Source organism: Pseudopipra pipra, chromosome 4 (assembly GCF_036250125.1).
Source record: "Pseudopipra pipra isolate bDixPip1 chromosome 4, bDixPip1.hap1, whole genome shotgun sequence".
In the NCBI taxonomy this organism is placed as follows: domain Eukaryota; kingdom Metazoa; phylum Chordata; class Aves; order Passeriformes; family Pipridae; genus Pseudopipra; species Pseudopipra pipra.
In genome coordinates, this window is record NC_087552.1 from 47,479,736 (window position 1) to 47,500,453 (window position 20,718).

The 20,718-nt window shown below is 37.8% G+C and overlaps 2 protein-coding genes across 5 annotated transcripts in view; one reads left to right on the forward strand and one right to left on the reverse strand.

Moving 5' to 3' along the window:
• Positions 1 to 20,405, forward strand: part of LONRF1 (LON peptidase N-terminal domain and ring finger 1) — a 28,086-nt gene extending 7,681 nt beyond the window's left edge. Inside the window, exons 3-13 of one of the 3 annotated variants that reach the window (XM_064652820.1) lie at positions 914 to 1,036; positions 1,627 to 1,773; positions 2,226 to 2,463; positions 2,549 to 2,639; positions 3,468 to 3,582; positions 4,164 to 4,285; positions 5,876 to 6,034; positions 6,144 to 6,306; positions 6,695 to 6,847; positions 9,718 to 9,777; positions 13,336 to 20,405. In XM_064652820.1, coding sequence (XP_064508890.1) covers positions 914 to 1,036; positions 1,627 to 1,773; positions 2,226 to 2,463; positions 2,549 to 2,639; positions 3,468 to 3,582; positions 4,164 to 4,285; positions 5,876 to 6,034; positions 6,144 to 6,306; positions 6,695 to 6,847; positions 9,718 to 9,750 — 1,344 coding nt within the window. In that variant the 3' untranslated portion in view covers positions 9,751 to 9,777; positions 13,336 to 20,405. Of the gene's footprint in view, positions 1 to 913; positions 1,037 to 1,626; positions 1,774 to 2,225; positions 2,464 to 2,548; positions 2,640 to 3,467; positions 3,583 to 4,163; positions 4,286 to 5,875; positions 6,035 to 6,143; positions 6,307 to 6,694; positions 6,848 to 8,396; positions 9,658 to 9,717; positions 9,778 to 13,335 lie in introns of those variants that run through there. The other 2 variants (XM_064652821.1, XM_064652819.1) reach the window with 2 other exon arrangements.
• Positions 17,034 to 20,718, reverse strand: part of PAICS (phosphoribosylaminoimidazole carboxylase and phosphoribosylaminoimidazolesuccinocarboxamide synthase) — a 42,887-nt gene continuing 39,202 nt past the window's right edge. For both annotated transcript variants that reach the window (XM_064652816.1, XM_064652817.1), the window contains 4 exons: positions 20,280 to 20,363; positions 19,999 to 20,179; positions 18,873 to 19,031; positions 17,034 to 18,217 (listed from right to left, as the gene is read on the reverse strand). In XM_064652816.1, the coding sequence (XP_064508886.1) occupies positions 18,051 to 18,217; positions 18,873 to 19,031; positions 19,999 to 20,179; positions 20,280 to 20,363 (591 nt within the window). In that variant the 3' untranslated portion in view covers positions 17,034 to 18,050. The remainder of the gene's footprint in view (positions 18,218 to 18,872; positions 19,032 to 19,998; positions 20,180 to 20,279; positions 20,364 to 20,718) is intronic.

Below are 20,718 nucleotides of genomic sequence, written 5' to 3' on the forward strand. Positions count from 1 at the left end.
TTCATACTGTCAGTCATCCTGTAGAAACTGCACTCTGGGGTTTGTTTGTTTGTTGTTTGGTTGGAGTTTTTGTTTGTTTGTTTGTTTTTGAAGTTTAGTTTCTGGCCCATTATCCAAATTCTCGTGTACAGATAGATATTGTTGTTTTAACTAACTTTTATTAGATAACTGTTTGTTTTATCTAACTATTTATATTACTGCCAGTGCAACTTTTAAAAACTGAGATAAGTTCTTAGTCCCAACATCATCTAGTTACAACTAAGTTTAGCAAAATTCAGTAGTTTTTCTTCTACCTTTTTTTTCAGACCAAATAATATACAGATTTTTTTTTCCTGTTGCTATCTAGTGCTCAAGAATAAAATATAGTTGGAGGAAGCAACTCCAAAAATGCAGTGTTTTGTGTTAAGAATGTTTTGTGTTAAGAATGTAGATTGAGATGAACGTAAGGGATGCACAGTTGTGTGGGTTGTTTTGTTTGTAGTCCATCTTTTCCTGCATGCTGGAACCATAAGGCTTTTAATGAAAGAGAGGCAAAAAAGGGTATCCTGTAAGCTCTTATGTGAGGTTATGTAATAATTTGCATTTCTTGTCCTCCTTCTTCCTCTCCAGAGGGTCCCAGAAGAGGGAAACTAAGGCCTTTTGTGCATTAAGCACTAGTCAGGTTTTTAACCCTTTTGTATAAGCCAAAGCAAATTAACTGGAAGAAGACTAACACCAGGCTATTCCATGACTCTTCAAACACTAGCATATGTATGTTAGACAGGGCATATGGATTATCCACACTGTGCACTGTTGAAGAACTACATTCTTTTTGTCGCGGCAGGTTCTAATTCTAACTGTTGCAATGCTTTTAAGATCAGTACTGCAGTTCAACATACTCTCTAGAAATGTCTTCGTGGTATCTGTTTCTCAGGTCTACTTCCGGAAAGGAAAAGTGCTGCAAGACTCTGGCTTTGTAGGTGATGCCTTACAGCTGTTTCTACAGTGCTTAGCCCTTGATGAGGACTTTCTTCCAGCCAAGCTAGAAGTAGAAAAGGTATTCATGATACTGGATTCCTATCTTTGGTTTGATTCCTTTATAAAGCTCCCATTGTGGTAGACTTTGAGCATCTAAAATGTTCATTACATACAGAGATGGTTTGGATGGCAGATTACTTTTAAGATATATCTTAAATCATACTACGCTGAAGAGATATTCCCAGTGTAGGCATTTTAAATACATGTTTAAAAGTACATATGCTTTTGAAGTTACTGTATGAATATCTAGAAAACTGCAAAGTAGGCAGCGTGTTAAATTTTCTAAGTCAAAATCTTTTGTGCCCAGAGCACAACAGTTTTTCTTTGATAATAAAAATTTATAATGAAAAAATGCATAATACTGAATTGATAATGTATAACTCTGTTTGAAGAGCTCACTAACTTGTACTAGAAAAGATTTCTAGGTAAATTTCTTTTTATCTGTGTAGGTATTTAGGTTTCTGCTTGTTTTTAACTCTGCTTTCTTAGTTACTGCTTAAATAAAGATCTATTTATGAGGATAACTTCTTACTTTTGGTATGTAGTTTTATAACAGAAGTATGTCTAGACTATTTTTCTTTATAATTGACATTTAGCTATTTTTTCTAGACATTGTGTGATGTTTTGTCACCAGAGAAGCTAGGTGAGAGTCTGAAGGAATCTGCTTGGAATTCAGTCCATATTCGAAATAAACCTTTTCTGCTTGGTTCTGAGGTGACTGCATCTTACTGCAACTTACAGTTTTGTCCTCAGCAGGTAACAAAAATTCTAGGATAACTTTTGTTGTTGACTGATATGCAAACACTGGATGTGCTGATACCCTGATACTTTCCAGTGTAAATACTGACTTTCTGTGATTGAATTGGAGGAAAAGAATCATGACTTGGGAGGAATGTATTTTTATTTGTAGTGTTAAAACTCCTCATTCTAGTGAGCTGGAACAAGTAATAAAGTAGTACTTAAGTTTGATATTAGGGACTTCAAAATAAAGAGAAATACAATTTTTCTTCTCTTTGAAGCAGATGAAGATTGTTAAATAGGTAATGCTAAGCCAATTTGAGTACTGTCTTGACTTACAAGTTTCTCTAGTTAACTAATGAACTAACTGTGGGTATCAGTTTGGCTTATATATCTTTGCATGGTCACATCTTACATACCTAGATTTGTGTTACTCTTAAAATACAGTTCAGTTCATCTCACTATTACAGAGTTCAGGAGGATCAGATGTACTGAAGCCTGTCAGTGGAGGCTTAAATCGTGCACAGTCTGCCCATGCTCTTAATTCAACAAAAGACCTTGCCAAGGAAGATGGCTTAAAGAGAGTGTCTTCTGAACCTCTTCTCTCTGGCCAAGGAAAAAGTGCTTTGTTAAAAAGAAAGCTTTCCTTTTCAGAACAGGATACAGTTGTATGTGAAGATGGAAGAAACAAACACAAAAAGCAAGGAGGTAAACAGTCACTTACTTTGAAATTTAAAGTATTTACTGCCTTGTGCCTTTCTTTGAAGGAGTATTTTGTCTTGCTTTTCTTTAGAAAGTACAAAAAGGGATGTGACACTGGCCTTTGGAACAATTCCAGGGGATTTGATTGATGTATCAGATTTTGAGTGCTCTCTATGTATGAGGTAAGATTTTGTCCTTGATGCAGTATTTCTGTTACAGGTGCTTGGCACGTATCTGTTACGTGTATGAACTGTAGGTTGTTATGAATTCTGCTATCAGTCAATAATTGCACCTTTTCTCTATCCCTGAAATTAAGTGTTTATTTAAATGTCACCTGCTACAGCACTGTATACTATAGGACTATTTTAATCAAGTTGCCTTCTAAATTAAACTTGGCATTGTTAACTGGTAACCGTAAAAGTACAGGGTCTTTTGTTGCTAAATGTTAGGGGGTTTTTGAGTCAATAAAAGTATTATTTTGGAAAAGCTAATTCTCAGAAGCATTGCCTGTGAACCTCGTATTTGTCTGGGAGATGTAGATGCTTTAGAATGTTAGTTTACTTAAATGTAGGTGATGTTGTATTTGAAACCTCTTATTGTCTTGCTTTTCAGAATAAATCCTGTAAAACATATGGTGTATACTAAACTATCCATAGTTATGTTACTAGTATGTAATACTGCTATGTAAAACAACTTAGCTTCTCAAAGAATCACTCCATTTCGTGTATTCTGAATCTCTAGCAAGACCAAAAACTTTGTGTTTTGGGATAAATGTTTAGGTACTTTAAAGTGCTGGAATGTGTCCAGATTCATCAGAAAACAAAAAAATGAGTGATGAAGTAAGTGGAAACAAACTGCAGTATAGAGGAAAAAGTAGAATAAGGAGACATGGAATTAATTTTTCTCTGCTTTGTTGTAGTATACCTAGTCTTTTAAAGAGGTTAATCATTGACTCTTTTAGCAAAAGACACGCTGGCCATAGGATCTAAATTCTAATAATTTTGTTTCAGGCTATTCTTTGAGCCAGTTACAACCCCTTGTGGACATACTTTTTGCAAAGGTTGTTTGGAACGATGTTTAGATCATGCTCCACAGTGTCCACTCTGTAAGGAGAGCTTGAAAGAGGTATTGTTTCTCAGTAAAGCTTACAAATACAAATATTGTATAATTTTAAAGGCTGCTTCACTTGAACCCAATAACTTGGTTTTGCTTGGCTTTTGGATTGCTGCTAGAATGGAAAAACTTGAGACAAACTTTTTCAATACAAGTTGATTAGATTTTCCTCAGGGTCTTAGGGGGTTTATGTTTCTGTGACCATCTACTTTACTGATGTAATTAAATCCTGCGTATTCATAAACTTTGGTAAGTATTCGGTTAAACCTCTCTGTGATTTCTGTACACTTCCCCTGTTTGTATGTTTGTATATCCTAGGAAAACAGTTCTGTCTCTGGTAAGCACAGAACTACAAATCAAGTTAGACACTAAATGTGTCAGACACTAAGAACTCACGAAGAGAATCTAATTTTCAAATATTGGAGTATCCTTAGGTGTTAAGCAATGAAACATAAGAACTTCAGAGCTGTAAGTTTTCATGGGTTTTAAGACACGTCCTAGATCATATTTTTAAATAAAAGCTGCATTTTCTGAAATGTTTTTTTAATATATATGAAAAGAAATATTAATGTGTTTTTTGAAATTGCTTACAGTACCTTGCAAGCAGAAAATACAGTATCACAGAACTGCTGGAGGAATTAATAATGAAATATTTGTCTGACGAATTATATGAGAGAAAAAGAATTCATGCTGAAGAAACTGCTGAACACTCCAAGTAAGCTTGCTGTCTTGAGAAACTTGAGAAATTAGTATGGAAATCCTTTATAGAAATGTTTTCTTATTTTTGTGGTTATTAATAATGGTATATTATGGATGCAAGAAGGAGTTTGAAGCTTGTCCAGGTCCTTCTGGGTGGCATCCCATCCTTCAGATCTGTCAACCACACCACTCAGCTTGGTGTCATCAGCAGATTTGCTGAGGGTGCACTCAATCCCTTCATCTGTGTGATTAATGAAGATATTAAACAGTGCAGCTCCCCATATGGATGCCTGAGGGCCACCACTTGTCACTGATATCCCCTGGGACTCAGCCATTGGCCACTATTCTCTTGATGCAGCCATTCCAACCACTTTCTTACCCATCTAACACTGCACCCATCAAATCCATCTCTCCAGTTTGGAGAGACAGATGTTGTGGGGGACCATGTCAAAAGCTTTACAGGAAGTCCAGATAAATGACAGCTGTAGCCTTTCCCTTGTCCACTGATGTAGTCACTCCATAGAAGGCCGTTAGGTTGGGTTGGGCCAGATAGGATGGAGCTCTGAGCAACCTGGTCTAGTGGAAGGTGTCCCTGCCCACAGCAGAGGGGTTGGAACTAGATGATCTTTAAGGTCACTTCCAACTCAGGCCATTCAATGATTCTGTGAAATACGTTTTCCCTTCCATTCCTCTTTTTGCATGCACTGTCATGGAGCTTTGGTTTTAGCTTTGCTGTTCATGGAATTGTCCTCTTCAACTGACTGCAGAGTCTTAGAGACTTGAATTTCTTGCAAACCAGTTCATGAAGAGAGATGTGATCAAAAGAAATAGTTGGGATTTTTTTGTAATTGTGGTATTTATCTCACGAGGGAGAGTTCTTCAGATACATAAAGCATTATGTATTGTAGATAGGAATGTTGAAAAACTATTTAAAACTGCAGCTCATGCAACTTACATAACAGAATCCATCCAGTAGAATTATTTTTTGCAGTCTGAAAGGTATTAAAATTAAATCCTTGGTAATGTTTTAATAATAACTTGTTTGTATCACCTATCAACTATACATACCTGATAAAATAGCATGAAAAAAATATTTTGTTTTTCAATTACATCTGCTGAAGCATATTGCAAGGTACCATATTGCAAGGTACCTTGCATTTGTGATCGGGAGTCCCTCCTGGAGAATAGTCTAAATGGTGACTGTAGCTACTGTGTAGTTACTGCTACATCTTTTTAGTTCCAGGAATACTATGTTTCTGAGAGCATAATGGCTTGTATGGCTCAAAACAAAAAGGAAAAAAGTACCTAGCACTCCTGTCCCCAAAACTGAGCCCTTCATTCACTGACTAGATACTCTACTCAGTAGCTAGATAACTATGAGGCTTACTGTCCAGTGTGTTTATACAAATCAGTATGTAGGTATTGAGTCACTGTTACATGTTTTTATTTTTTATGAAAGTTTCTATAAAGTGCTTAAACTTTGAAAGTTACTACCCATGCTTTATGACCTCACACATAGCAAACATACTGAAAAAAATGTTTTATCTTGGCATAGCTCAGTGTTTAGATTTTGAAGCCACTTATTTCATTTGATGTTCTCTTGAAGCTTGACCAAGAATGTTCCCATGTTTGTTTGCACTATGGCATATCCTACTGTGCCTTGCCCTCTACATGTATTTGAGCCAAGATACCGACTCATGATTCGCAGGAGTATGGAAACTGGAACTAAACAGTTTGGGATGTGCATAAGTGATTCTCAAAATGGGTAGGTTTACATTCTGAATCTAAGCTTCTCATCTCTTATGTCTTTTTTAATTAAAAAAGTGTCCTTTCAGAAGTGTGTAATTGAATTACTTACAAGGTCTCTTTTGTAGTTTTGCAGATTATGGTTGCATGCTGCAAATAAGGAACGTTCATTTTCTACCTGATGGACGGTCTGTTGTTGATACAGTTGGTGGAAAGAGATTTAGAGTTTTACAGAGAGGGATGAAAGATGGTTATTGCACTGCAGACATTGAATATTTGGAAGATGTTAAGGTATCCAGAATGCTGTCTAAATATTTAGTAGTATTAATATATGAAGATTTTTGCTTGATTTGTTCTTAAGAGCTCCGTTTCAAATTTTTCAGTCTCTAGACCGCTGGAAGATTCAGTGCCAGCACGTGGAATAAATGGCACCTAGCTTAATTTTTTATTATAAAGCAACTAAGAAATACTATAGTTTTTTGTTTAAGCAGTAGTTTGAAGCTGTAACTTTAAAAATATTGCAAGATTTCTTTACTATTCAGTCATTGGTAATCAAGGTTTAGGAGAAAGCAAGAAATGTATCTAAATATAGTTGAAATGGAATGGTTTTTTGATGTTAGTTTAAACACCTTATTGTTTCTTTATCACTAATCATATTTTCATAACTTTCCTCCTATAGGTTGCTGATGAAGAAGAACTAAAGAAATTGACAGAGCTTCACAATTTTGTTTACAATCAGGCCTGCAGTTGGTTCCAAAACTTAAGGAACAAATTTCGCACTCAGATTCTTCAGCACTTCGGGCCAATGCCTGACAGGGAGGAAAATATACAGGTGAGACTCAAATAATATCAATTATTAGGTGCTTATTTCAAGAAATAAAAACCCTGTTAACAACTGCTAAGCATTAAAAAAAAAATCCCACCACTTTTTTCCCAGCTTCAAAGACGATAAGGCTTGCACCTCGTTTCTCTTTTGATGAGCAACAAAAAGCAATTCTGTCACTGGTCGTCAGTTTTTGCAGGAAAAGATGGTATGCTGCAGTGGAGATAAAAATAAAACTAGTAAACTGAAAGCACTTTAAACTCTAGTAAGATTTAAACTGTTTGTTTGTGTAAAGCTGTTAGAACTTAAAGTGAAAAAAACCTTGAATTTTATTCCCTGTGAAAGTCAGGGAAGAAACTGAAACTGCCATATGCAGGCAAAGAGTTAATCACAAATAACACTTTCCTCCTTTCTAAGCTAGTGCCATAAACTTCTGCAGCTGCTAGGATTTGACAAATGTTTCTTAAGAAACTAGCTGCAGCAGTCTATTTTAATGGTTATAATGCAACAATTACCGAAGGTTTGTGACATCCTGAGAGACTGGAGGCTGTAGAAAAGTAATTAAAAACATGTAAAATTTGACTTTCAAAGCAGAATTATATGTGGATTGGGATCTTATGGGAGCTTGTCCCTCACCCATCTGCTGTATACTTTTATGAGGCTATATTAACCAGTCTGGGAGGACTGTAGATGCTCTAGAGGACAGTGCATGAATTCAGAAGTGATTTTAGAACAATTAAATAAAAAAATAGATTGGAAACAACATACTAGGAAAGAGGAATATATGTACAAAACTGCAGTAACTGGTAGGGCAGCAATACTGTGGGTGTGTACCTGAGATTTATAATAGGACACAAATCAAAGCTGTGTGATACAGCTGAAAGTGAGGAAATATCATCTTGGAGTGTACCGCTATTAGTAATATTTTTGCAAATCATTCGAGGTGATTAATCTTTTCTGCAGTGATAAGATCTCTGCTGAGGAGTATTATGTTCAGTTCATGGCCTGACATCTAATGCTTCGTGTTGGTAATTAAATAAAGTACAGGAAAAAGTTACAGAGTATGTTTTAACAGCTTAGAAGAAAGTGATTAAGTAGTGCTGCTCTGTGTAGGAGCTAATGAAAAAGGGAGTGCAATTGGGAGGTGATCAAATAAAGATAATTTTAATGAAAATATTAAGCTTCGTAAATATTCAAGCCTTAAGAATAGCATGACAGGTATTGGGTTTAATTTTTATCGGAGAAGTTTGTTATTAGGTGACTGTCTTATACCTAACCATCTTTTCCCAAGGAAGCTGTGAGCTTCTGCTTCCTATGTTATATTAAAAATAATTGCTTTATCCAGCCTAGTTTAAGTGTACTTTGTTTGACTTCTCAGTTCAGGAGGGATCAGAAGAGACCCCTTGAGCACTCTTCTTATCTCACGGATCTGGAATTCTGTAGTTAGTATCAAACTTTAAAGTAGTCTTGGTCATTGATGACTTTATCTTTTGATGTTTTCATGGTAGTCAACTATACAACATTGGTTATGGGTAACCAACTTATCTTTTATTTTTAGGCAATGCCCAATGGTCCTGCTTGGTGTTGGTGGCTTCTAGCTGTTCTCCCAGTAGATCCCAGATACCAGCTGTCAGTTCTCTCCATGATGTCTTTAAAAGACCGTCTGATAAAAATCCAACATATACTCACATATTTTTCTAGAGACCAGTCCAAGTGACTAACCGCCTGGGTCTTCCTGAAAAGTTACTCTGTTCTGGTTGTAGTAGCAGCTGGAATTTTTGCTGCCTTTGCACATTTAGTACTGGTTTGAGAAGTGTAATGGAACTGTTTTTTCTCTCCTCTCCACCCTCCCCACTTCCTGAACCACGTGGTTCTTTGAATGCACACTTTCTTCAACTATGAGAGAAGACCACTGACGATTGCACAAGGTCAATCCAGCTAGATATGTTTTTCACATTATCTACATTAAAATTTGCACTATGTAGAAGAGAACCTTTTTGAGACTTGATCATTTTAGCAACTGACTTTTTTAAGCTGTGGAAGTGCAGGACTTAAGGCTGACAGTCCAAGTTTACAGCACTGAGGAGGTATTAAAGGTTTTGCAAATGTTTGCCTCATACAACTGTTCTTTTGCTGTTTGCACAAATATTTGAAATATAGTATTGAATGTTACAGTTGGATATTACTACTCTTGTTGAATTATCTTGACCAGGAATGAGGCACAGATTTTTAAGTTTCTTGTAATTGTATGCATCACAAAATAGGTGACGTTATGAACTGTATGCTGAACTGGGAGCCTATTTTAAGGAACAAATGCAAAAAAAAAAGGTACTTCTGTCTAAAAATACTTAAACTGTGAATATGGTTTACATACTTAGGCCTGTACATGTTGAAGAGGAAACTGAAACCTAAATGCTAGTACAGTTACATTTCTACTGGACTTTTCAGGCTGGCAGTTCTTCCAGAGCACACACTTAGTTTGTAGAGCTTAGGAGAAGAAATCTTAAGAGTGTGCGTGCGTGTGTCTGTTGGGGGTTGTGCATCCAAGATTCAAAAGCTTAAAGTTTTTATTTGAACTTTTTAAGTTGGTGCAAATGTGAGTTCTATGCCTTATTCATATCAATAGTAGAGCACACTGCAGTGGCAAGGTTAGCATCATGCTGCCAATAGGTACTTTTTGTAATTAAAGTTTGCATATTTGTGAATATGTCTGATACTGGCTTTCTTGTATGTAAATCATTTGTAAAATATTTCTTAAATCTTGCTTTTGCTAATATATTTAATTTTCAATAAAAGCTAAAAGTTTGTAATATTTTAAACTTTATCAGAAACTAAAAATCACTTTCTTTTTTCATATGCTTCTATTCTGGGATCTTAAGTACATCCAGAAGCTGCTGTTTAACCTACATTAAGGTTGTGAGCACTTCATGACGTAACTGGTATGTACATAATCTGTTTCTGATTATAGTACCTGTCTCAGACTGATTATTGGTCAGACAAGTTTTTTGCTGGTGGCCTGCTTTTCTATCTATTTTGTTTAAATCAGGTATGAAGTTTGCATTTCGCAAACCTTAGAAATTGTGGGAATCTGTTCTTGCAGAGCAGTGAGGTATTTCACAGACCTGTTAGTCAGATGCTCTGGCCTTATTCTCTTCAGGGGTCCAAGGTTTGAGATATTATAGGCAGCCTAAAATCTGCTGGATCATTTCTAATGTGGTTTTCTATCTAGGGTAAATTTTCCGTTTATGGTACAAATAAAGTCCTGGATTAATATTTAGAACACTTTATTTGCATAATAAAAGAAGAAATGGAATCCTCTATTTCTCCACTTCCATATGTTGTAACTTTAGAAACTTAATCTTTGCATCACCATGATCTTCTTAAGAATGTAGGTGGCAGGATTTTTTTACCTTGGTGGCAAAAAGCCCCTGTAGCCAGGCTGGAAATATCCAAATAAACTAGTGGTAATTTTTTTTTCTTCTTACCAAGAGCTTGAGTTTTGAAATTCAGTATTCCCTACTCTGCTGGAAGATGTGGTTTCTAAATGTTTTTATACATTCCCATGACTTTTTAATAAGGTAAAAATTCAGATAAAGTATCAGTTGGCTTGCACTGTCCTGTGCCTGAGTGTGTTCTATTTCTGGAATTGTATCAACTACGTAAGGTAAAACATTATTAAAAGGAAACAGCAACAAAATAAAAAGGAAAGTAACTGTGTTTAACACACATTGCATTGAGGCTGGTTGTAAGTATACTCTTTGGTAGCTATTCCACAGACGTGATTATTGTATGTGCTATTGGGAATGATAGAAAATTAAGAGTGGGGACAAAAGATTTTTAAGAGGTTTTTTGAGTTGGAATTTTTTTAAGTGAATATTTTGTGGACCAGATTTTATCACTTTGTGCAGTTAGAATGAGACAGTAAAACAAGCTTGACTGAATGTTTGCATAGCCCTTTCAGTAAGTATCTTGGAGAGACACTATGCTGTACTTTGTACATCATACTTTGAATTTTGGGAGTATTTTCTTATTCTTACAATTATTTTTTTTATCCCCCCCCATCACACAGCAAGGGTTCTTTAGCTGTCAAACAATAAATAGCAACTAAGGATAAAGTTTGATCACCTTTTATTATTATAATAAGGTTGAAAATCAGTGTAATTAGGCCTGAGCAGAATGCAAGTGAACTAGGCATAGGGAAGAGGGGAAAGCTCACTTGCTGTATAGGCAAGGTACAACCTCTAATGATTAGACTTACCTGATGAGGAGCAACAGCCAAGAGAATTGTCAAGCTCTCGTTTTCTCTCATGACAAAAGGAGGTTTCCTTCGCTGGGCAGCACCCTTGGACCAGCCAACAAAAGCTACCCCAAGTTATTGTTGGGGCACCTTATTTACAAGATTGTGCTTTCTTTCAGTCATATGATCGACAAGTTGATGGAGAAATGTTCTTTATGTAAGTGTGAGAACAAAACTAAATGTGTCTCAAAAGATTGGTGATCTGTAAATAGCTATAAGTGAATTGAATGTGCATGTATGTTAGTATGAGAAAGGTCCTAAACTTCAACATGAGGGTTTGGAGTCACTGTACTGAGAACTGTCTGCCCAGAAGTGATGTGTATTTTTCAGATGTTTCTGGCAAGGACCTGTTCCCAGTTTTGCTAAGTTGTGGCCAGAGATCTCGCTGAAATTCTTAGTTTATGATTAATATTCACCTCTAGTCTCGTTACTCTTACCAAATTTGTGTCATTTTCTGTAACAACTTTGAGCCCTTGGAGAGAACCAATGAACTCTATGTTTAGAAACTTCAGCTTTCTTGGTATGAAATGGCAACTTCACGTTTCTCCATCTAACTTGACTTTTCTTTTGGCAATTGGCAAATATTTGTCACAGTCATTCTAGCAAATCATTTCTCCATGGGCCTTTTACTGGTCCTAAGTTTCTTTAAGGACAGTATGCAAAGATAGTTGTAAGATATTGGGGGGGGGGGGGAACTTGAAGCTATGCTAGAACATTAGTTCTCTAGGAAGAAGTGTTTGCTCTGAACCCCACGAAAGATGAGGTCAGATTCAAATGTTGCTAGAGGCTTTAGAAGGCTTGTCATCTTTTTGGTTTTATAAGTGATCTAACCCATTCCTTTCAGTATGTGTGGGGTGGGGTAAATATCTACTAAATACTCAAATTTTGCTTTAGACTCACAATAATTACACGTGAGACATGGTACAGTTGATCTGCACAACTGAGTCTTTTGGACAAGAGTATGAGGGAGCCTCATAGTGCAAGGCTCTGCTCGCTTGACATTGGGGCAGCAGCAATTCCCAGAGAGAACGGTTAAACTTCAGCTTTGAGCAGGTCCTCAGGAGCAGTAGACAAACCACAACTGCCCAGCCTGCACCTGTGCAAGGCTAAAATGTTTTTTTCAGTACTGACTTTGACTGTATAGACCTGGCTATTTACATCTGGATTTATAATGGGAAGAAGGTCACTCCACTTAGTAGATAAGAGATACCTGTACAAGGAAGATTGTATCCATGCCACTTGGTATCACACTGAAATCTGCCCATTGTCTTCTCATTTATATGCTTTTCTAAAATTAAAAACAAAACCAAAAAAACCCCAAAAAACAAAAACAAAAACAAACAAACAAAAAAACCCACCAAAAAACCACCACCAACAAAAAAAACCAACCAACCAACCAAAACCAAAAAAACCCCAAAACTCCAAAGCTGTAAAGCATTCAATGCCAGGATATAAATTATTCTCAGGCATTTATCAAAACAAAGCAAAACAGAGTTCACTGAGCCTTGATTTTTTTTTGTGAAGTTATACTTTCCTGGACGCTCATAACTGTGACTGCTTTTACAAGGAAAGGCCAATAGTGGGATTTCACCATAGATTTAAAAAAATAATTGCACTAGTGATAGTATGATGTAGCTTCATTGGAGTCAGGAGCACTTATGAGGATGTGGCAGGCTCTCTAGGACAGAAAGTTTTGAATGTTGGAGAGAAAGCAGTTGCTAAAGAAGTCGTTACACTTCTAGTTGAGGGGTTTGATTTCGTTTGGTAATTAAGATGGAAGAATGTCCTATATTGGAAATAACTTTTAAAGCAGACTGAATATGAACCTGTACTAGCTGGGAAGCTAGCCATTTACTAGATGTTTAGTGTGTTAGAAAAGGGAAATGATGTAATGGGAAACTGGAGGCTGTGCTGTATTAAGACAAATACAGTCACTTTCCAATCCAAACAGAAATTCTCTGGAGCTTGGCATCTTAAAATACTTAATTATATTATCTATTTGAGTGACTGTTGGTTCCTTGCACTCAAGAACTTTCTGGTCTGTCAGCTCGGAATGTTTTTATCAGCATAAAGAGCTATACAAGGGGCTTGGCAAAGTGGGCTACTACCTTGTTCCTAACAGTGCTGTAAGGGGAGGGGAGAGCGGTGATGTTTCTTTTATCCTTTTTTTATATTTTTATTTTTCCCCCTCTTGCATCAGACCTGACTCAGTTCTGACTGAGGGCTCCTTGTGGGGACTGCCACAGCCCCTCCTATTTCCCCTGCCAGTGTATCAGACCCATTTATCAGACGTTTCAGCCGACTGCTGCCTGCTAGATGAAGTCCCAAAGTCTGGGAAGCAACGAGTGCCTGTGAAGGACAGCCCGTTCTTTTCTGTGGAAAGCTCTGTCCTTGAAAAAGACTTGAACTTGATGCTTGATATTCACAAGCATCTGTCGAGCTTCTGGCAACTTGTTTGCTGTACTGTTTTTCTGTGAAGATACCCTCCTACTGGTGATGACATCTGTCAGCAGGAGGGGAGAGAGAAAAGCTGTTACAGTTAATTCTTTTACCAAGTTCCATGCAAATACATCTTGATTCCGTCTTAAAAGATGCTTTGAATTTTACCTTCCACATGGAACAACAAGTCTTCTAAGATCTTTACACTCAGAGTATACTCTTCAGGAAGTAAATCCTGCAGAAAGCTCCCCACTCTAGTTGAACTGACATTTTGTAGTCATCATGATGTCCATACAGAAGAAAGTTAACAGAACCCGTCTGAGGCCTGCTACAAGACTCCTGAGGCAGAAACCCAAAGCTCTAGAGGCAACCTCTGTTGTGGTTATTTAAGGAAATAAACTGAGACAGTGTGGAGGTAAAAAGGGAAATTAAGATCTTCCCTTCCTACAGGTCTCTGCATGCCTGTGGTGGTAAAAGCACTCTTCTAAGAATTAAGGGAAAAGTTTTGTCCTTTCCCCCAGCAGAAAGGTGACCAAATTGCTTATAACCAGGGTGTCTGTTCTAACATGTAGTAGAGTGCAGGTTATGTTTTGTGTATATGGGGGACTTTGTGTATCCTGATAAGGCTTTGATGAGTACCAGGCTGTTCTGCCTTGTTAAGACCTAAAGTGCTTCTGCAAAAGCAGGACAGTGGGTGCTTAAGTGACTTTAGGTCCCTCTTGCCCAGGGAGCCATTGCACAGCAACACTGAGGAGCTTTGAATGCGCACACTTAGATCTGAAATGGAACAGGGATTTGGGAACTGGAACTGCAGCATCATTCTAGAGGTAATTAAACTATGCCAGAAATTCAGGGTTTGTGTTGGATTTTTTTATTTTGCTTTTTATCAACCATCTGTGAAACTTGAAAGCTTTCTCCTCTTGTATGTACCTTGAAACAAGTCTTGATTGTTCAAACAACCTTTACACCTTATTTTTGTCTGAGCCCAGAAATTGATCATTCTCATGCATATGCTTTTGGAAGTTTTGAACAAGAAGTGTGCTCTGAAAATGCATGACATGCCAACTGCAACACAATCCAAATACAATGCAACTGGCACCTCTGATTTTGTTTTAAAACATGGCTCAAGATTTCCGACACTATTTCACAATTAAGTTGCATGGCTAAAGAAATCACTGGGGCTGTGAGAAAAGGTCCAAATGGCCACTCTAGTGAGGGAACAGTCATGATTTTTCTTTGAGTGTGAATTAGTTTAAAACAAAGACTGCCTTAATGCCATCCCCAAGAAGCCTAAAGCACATCCTCAGCCTTCAACTCACTTTTACAGCTCCCCCCAGGCAGTGGATATTGAAACCATACTTTCTGTCTTCCAGATAGGCACTTTAACCTTTGAGCTGTGGATGGATGACAAACCAGTGGGAGCTGTGACTTGATTTCCCCCTCATTTTCCTGAATGTTTTTTGGGGGGATTGGATTTTTTTGGAAACAATGTGATATAAAAACTGAGCACCAGGTGCCACTCACCTGTACCTGAAGTAATGTAGGATGTAAACCAAGTTCTGCCCTCAGCACTTCCCTCTGCTAAGTCCAAAAAGTTCTTTGCTAATATCTTTAAAGAACATATACTGTTGAGCAGGCAACTCTGCTAATTAGGACATGATCTAATCCAGGGTCCTAGGTTCCACAGCGGATGCTCAAAAATTAGACTTCCATTACAGGTATTCCAACTCAATTTACAAAATACAAATAAACTTCGGTAACTGCTCTATGTAATACTTTCTGTGAAGATAAAAGCACTTTTTAAAGTAAGAATTTGTTGGGATTGTTTTTAAAATCCAAAAAAAGCGCAAGGGCTACAAGAGCAATTTCTGACTGAAGCAATTTTCAGGTTATTGCATCAATGTAATAGTTGAAATGCTGAATCATGGGGAATTATGTTCATTTCACAGCAAAAACTTTGTGAAGAAGTTCCAGCTGAACTAAACCACTGAACGTTTTGGCCTTTAGGACAACTACATTAAGTCCTTGCAGATATGATAGACTTTGCAGGTTTTGTCTGCTGATCACAGCAACACACTGTTTATGTTGGTTGCTTATCTTACTGCTTCTTTGCAAGGCAGCTGCTCAAGCAAGGATTTGCTTCCGAGAGTTCAGTACAGACTGCACAAAAAAAAAAAAAAAACAAGCAACCCACCCCATCCAAAAGCTGAAGAATGACCATTTCTATGGCAACTAAAGCACTTGCATGCTCATGCCCAAGATAAATTGGCACAATCTTACAAATGAAGTTTGTATAATCAGAGTGAAAGTAATTTGAGAAAGGTAACTAGAGACTGAACAGAATATTCCAGGTGTAAAATCATCATCTGTTACTAATTTTTATTACAGGGGGGAAGACTGTACAGAAAAAGCAAAACAGCACAGCAATGTAAGGTGGAAGAAGAGAGCAGTGGCTGGCTGCAGTTGTCTGTCTCACCGTGGTGGTAGGGTGGTCAGGTGACTAATAAGCTTGTCAGGTTGATTACCCATCAGAGCCAACACCCAGTGTAGTGCTGGCTAGAGAGGAATAGGAAATGACACCTTCACCTCTTGTGTAACTTCACCCTCAGGCTGTGTATTGTTTTGTTATGTAGCTGAGCTAGCAGACTACTGCCACCAGGAGAAAGAAGTGCTGCAATCTCCTTTAAAGTTGTTGGCTTTGGTGCTTGTCTGATTACAAGATAAGATGATCCAGTTCACTTACCCAAGCAAACTAAGAGCATGGGAGTCTTTTCACCCATTAATTCTTCTAATAGGCAAAGTTAATACCACTGTCTTGGTAGGAGAGCTAGCTGACAGCATGCTTTCAGCTATGCCACGGTTAAGTATGCAGGCAAGTACAAACTTGGGAAATAGCTTGCTCGCTGAAAAAAATTGCAGTCTTGAGGATCTTCACTTCTAAGTCAGTGATAGTATGCCACAAAGGAATTTCAACCTCTTCGTTCAGCACTAGCTCTCACTATTATTGATACTTCACTTAAAAATTTATTAGAAAAGCAACTGCCCTCAAGCCTAAGAAGTGTTTTAGTTGTTTTGCTTTAGTGTAAGCTTTGACCAATTTAAAACCCTTGCATTTAAGGGAGCACTGCTCAGAGCTCTTCTATACAAATACGCCTAAGATGCAGTCCCTTCTGTGAAGAAGGCCAGCAGCAGCATTTAATCCAGTTACTCACATTAGGGGTAAGCCTGAAGTTCTACACCATCATAGAGCAGTACTTTAGGAACAAAGCAATGCAGCTTCCTGTAACACTGAGACACTTTATCAATAGCAGAGTATCTTCCAGAAGGCTGTCACATAATAGCATTCCTGGCAGGTTTTAGTGCATAAGCTTTTTATCACTAGCTTGAAGTCCTAAAGCCATATACCAGAGCTGATGGCTACTTCTGAGTGTACTTTTCAAGAAGTCTCCATAAGGCAGCTTTGCATTCAGTAGTTTATTTATAGTTGTGAAAGCATAAGTGTTACATACGTTGAGTTAATTGCATATTTGTTAGAATCGTACCTACTCATAAGACTGGTGTGTGCAAAGACAAGTCATGCTTAGATTTCCCCCCAGTAGTTTGTTGCTTTAGTATTTATTCCCCTCTTCAGTTCAGTAAAGTTTCCATAGAAACAGAGTGAGGAAATAGAGATATATAATAGCTAGAGTAATTGAAATGTATGAAGACATAATCACATAGGCCCTGTAGAACTACTGAAAGTAGAGATCTACCTAGTATTTAAAAGGGCAAAGCCCAGACTAGGCAAAAGTTACAGCAAACAGGCAACAAGCCAAATTACAGGTCACTTAAGCCAGTTGTATTTATAACTTCTTATGAACATCACATCATTCCAAAAGATAGCAGTGGGGTACATATACACACACATATTTTAAAAAAAGATACATGTATGTATATATATTTTTTAAATAAGGCATGTATTTATTTCAGGCTCTTAAAATATTTTTCCACCCCCTTTTCCCATTAATACAGCAGATGTTGCCATTTTATTGCTAAAGAAAGCATACCATCATTGCAAGCAGAACAGCACTGGCTTTAGTCAGCAGTCCAGTTGAATTAATAAGGTTCAAGACATATATTAATAGTACGGAAGAATATCACTGTTACAGAAATACAGAAGACTAGCTGAATTCTATTTAAGAGCGCACCAAATCATTCTTTTGACATTGTAGTATAAACTACAAAGCAGAACAGCACCATTTTGGAGCAACAGAAAGAGATATCTAAAGTACTACTTCCCCATCTACTTAGTTGTTATATTAAAAAAATACACAAGGGAAGGATGAGGACACAGACTTCATCTTCTGCTCTAACAATGCTTTCTTCTGCAAGAAATGATGCAGGACTTTTGAGCTCATTCAAATATAAATCCTAATATGAATGAATATGCACGCCGTTTTCTTTGTGTAACTAATAATAGTCACTTGTTAGTATGATTTACAAGGAGCACTCTCTAAGTTTTTTGTCAGCCTGCTTCAAGGAGATCCAGGTGTTTAACATGCTTGATCGCAGTTTGGCCCACACCAAATGGTTGTTTAACCCAAATATCTGGGCAGCAAACTGAGCAGCTCCTTCAGGTGACAGAGTAGTAGGACAGCTAAGACCTGCAGAGAAGAGAATGCCACTTATTAAAGCATAGTTTATAGTCAAAACATTGCCTCTGAAGAACAACTTAAGATTTGTTTCAGCCTCCAGGTGCAATGATCCAGTTTTAAAGCTAGTAAAGCACCACATGTTCCACTACTTCTAACATGACTGCTTCATGGCATTTTAAACCAAAAGCCATCAAACCAAATGACTCCCCTTATACAGAGGTAACGGACTTCTGGGTCCCCTGTTTGCCAAGCATCCATTCAAGTCACTAACAAAGTTAAAAATCATAGAGGTAGCAATGCACTGACGTAATAGTTAAGTGTTGAGGTCTCACCTATCCTACGTATTATTTGATCTTTGGTAATAAGGAAAACGCAAGAAAATTCAAATATTTAAATTCCTATTAGTACTATTTCCAATTTCATACTGGAATATTTAGCAAGGATAAGTCAAGGTTTATATTTTTCTAAAGACTATTCCTATGTAATCCTTGCTCTGTCTATTGGGCTTTTTGTCATGAAGAAGTCCAAAGACTACAAACAACATATTTCTAAAGACTTTGCTCAGTACTGGTCCAGCTACTTTTCCACGTGTGTGTGTGTGTATACCAGAACAACAAAAACAGAGCTAGATCAGAACAGGAGCGTAAGCTGAAGATCATCTTACCACTGGGTAGTCTGAGAGAGGACCACACATCCTGAGTGCCCCAGTCAGCTGAGAGTGGAGGGCAGTTGACAACTGGGTAAGCAGTATTACCAGACATGACTGGCCCCAAGCCATTGCTTCTGCCAGCGACTGCAACAAACACTGTTGGGATTCCATCTCCTGGTGGGCAGGAAGACAATCAGTGATAAGCAATCCACCTTGTTGTCTACCACCTGCTTTCACGGGAACTTTATCCAAGTCCACAGTTCTGTTTGCAGTTGTTTTGTCAATTCCATTACATGGCACTAGAATTTTGTGTTCACCTTCCCCCTTTACAGAAATCTTTCAGCCTTAAATCCCACCTACTGTTTATCACAACTGAAGTTAGTATTTCTTACTCTGCCTCTGAGGGGAAATCTCAGTATCAGAGAAAGAGGTGCTGCTTAGCTTTGTAGAGAATATAGCCATTAAACCTCTGGCATCGTTCAGGTGTTCCTCTCCTTAAATCTTGAACAGTTCACCTCGAAGTGTTTCTCAACTATGGGAAGTGTTTCTCAACTACAAACTCACATTTGTAGTTTCACTAAGTAGAAAGTATACTCGGACAAAAATAAATAGTTCATATCTGCTAAGCTATAAACAGTTTTGAAGAGATGTCAAGTTTTCTTGGCAAAGACAATAATTTAAGTCAAGCATCTTTTTCTCAGGACATCTGAAGTAATAAGCAAGAATATTTTCACGAAACAGGCAGGAAAGCATAATGGGAGCAACATCTGCTTTGTAAATAACATAATAATATTCAGAGTCAACTAGAGAAACTATCATTCCTCCTTGTTTCAGAAGGGCTGGAATCATCAACAAGATGCTACAATAAATGTGTTAACGTGATCAAGGCTTGGGCAAAGCAGTTCTGGTACTGAGAAAAGCAGAGGATGGAAGCTGTGGCTGGGCAGTAGGACAACACATTACTCTGAAACTGCTTAGAACAGTCTGTCATTATGCAATTAGCAAGTGTGAATCAGCGTTGTAACAGCTTGGTGTTCTGTTTAACAGAAAATGGAAAAACCCCACATAAATCCTCAGGTTGCCAAGTCATTCTGGAACATGATGCTGTTTCAATTCAAATCAGTATTTCTTTGGCATTTACCTTCATATTCTGCTTTGATCCTCAAGGTTTCATCCGGCCCTTTATGAGCAGAGGTCACTCTTAATTCACAAGGAATTCCAAAGGTTGCACATGCCTTTTTTATTTTTTCACAGTGACTGAGGTCAGAAGGAGATCCCATCAACACCACAACTCTGCCCTGGCTCTTTGTTTTCAGAAGCAGCTAGGGAGAAGAGTGGAGAGGGAGAGAAAGAAAAGAAGTCAGCAGAATTGAAGACGTGGAATTATCAAAGTCTAAATGTGTTGTTCATAAAAACAGGTACCTCCACTCTCTCTGAAACCCATTCGAAGTTTCTCTTAACCATTTGCAGTGCTTCAGGAGTCACTTCTTTCAGGTCCCGATAGGACTGAAAAGAGGAAAATAAAAATACTGAAGTGTTGTGGTTTAACCCCAGACAGCAACCAAGCCCCATGCAGCTCACTCACTCTCCATCATGGGATCAGGGAGAGAACTGGAAGGGTAAGAGCAGGAAAACTCATGGGTTGAGATAAAGACAGTTTAATAGGGAAAGCAAAAACCACATATACAAGCAAACTGAAACACAGAATTCATTCACTGCTTCCCATGGGCAGGCAGGTGTTCAGCCATTCCCAGGAGAGCAGGGCCCCATCACATGTAACAGTTACTTGGAAAGACAAATCCCATCACTCCAAACGTCTTGTTTTTCCTCCTCCACCCCAGCAGTATATACTGAGCATCAT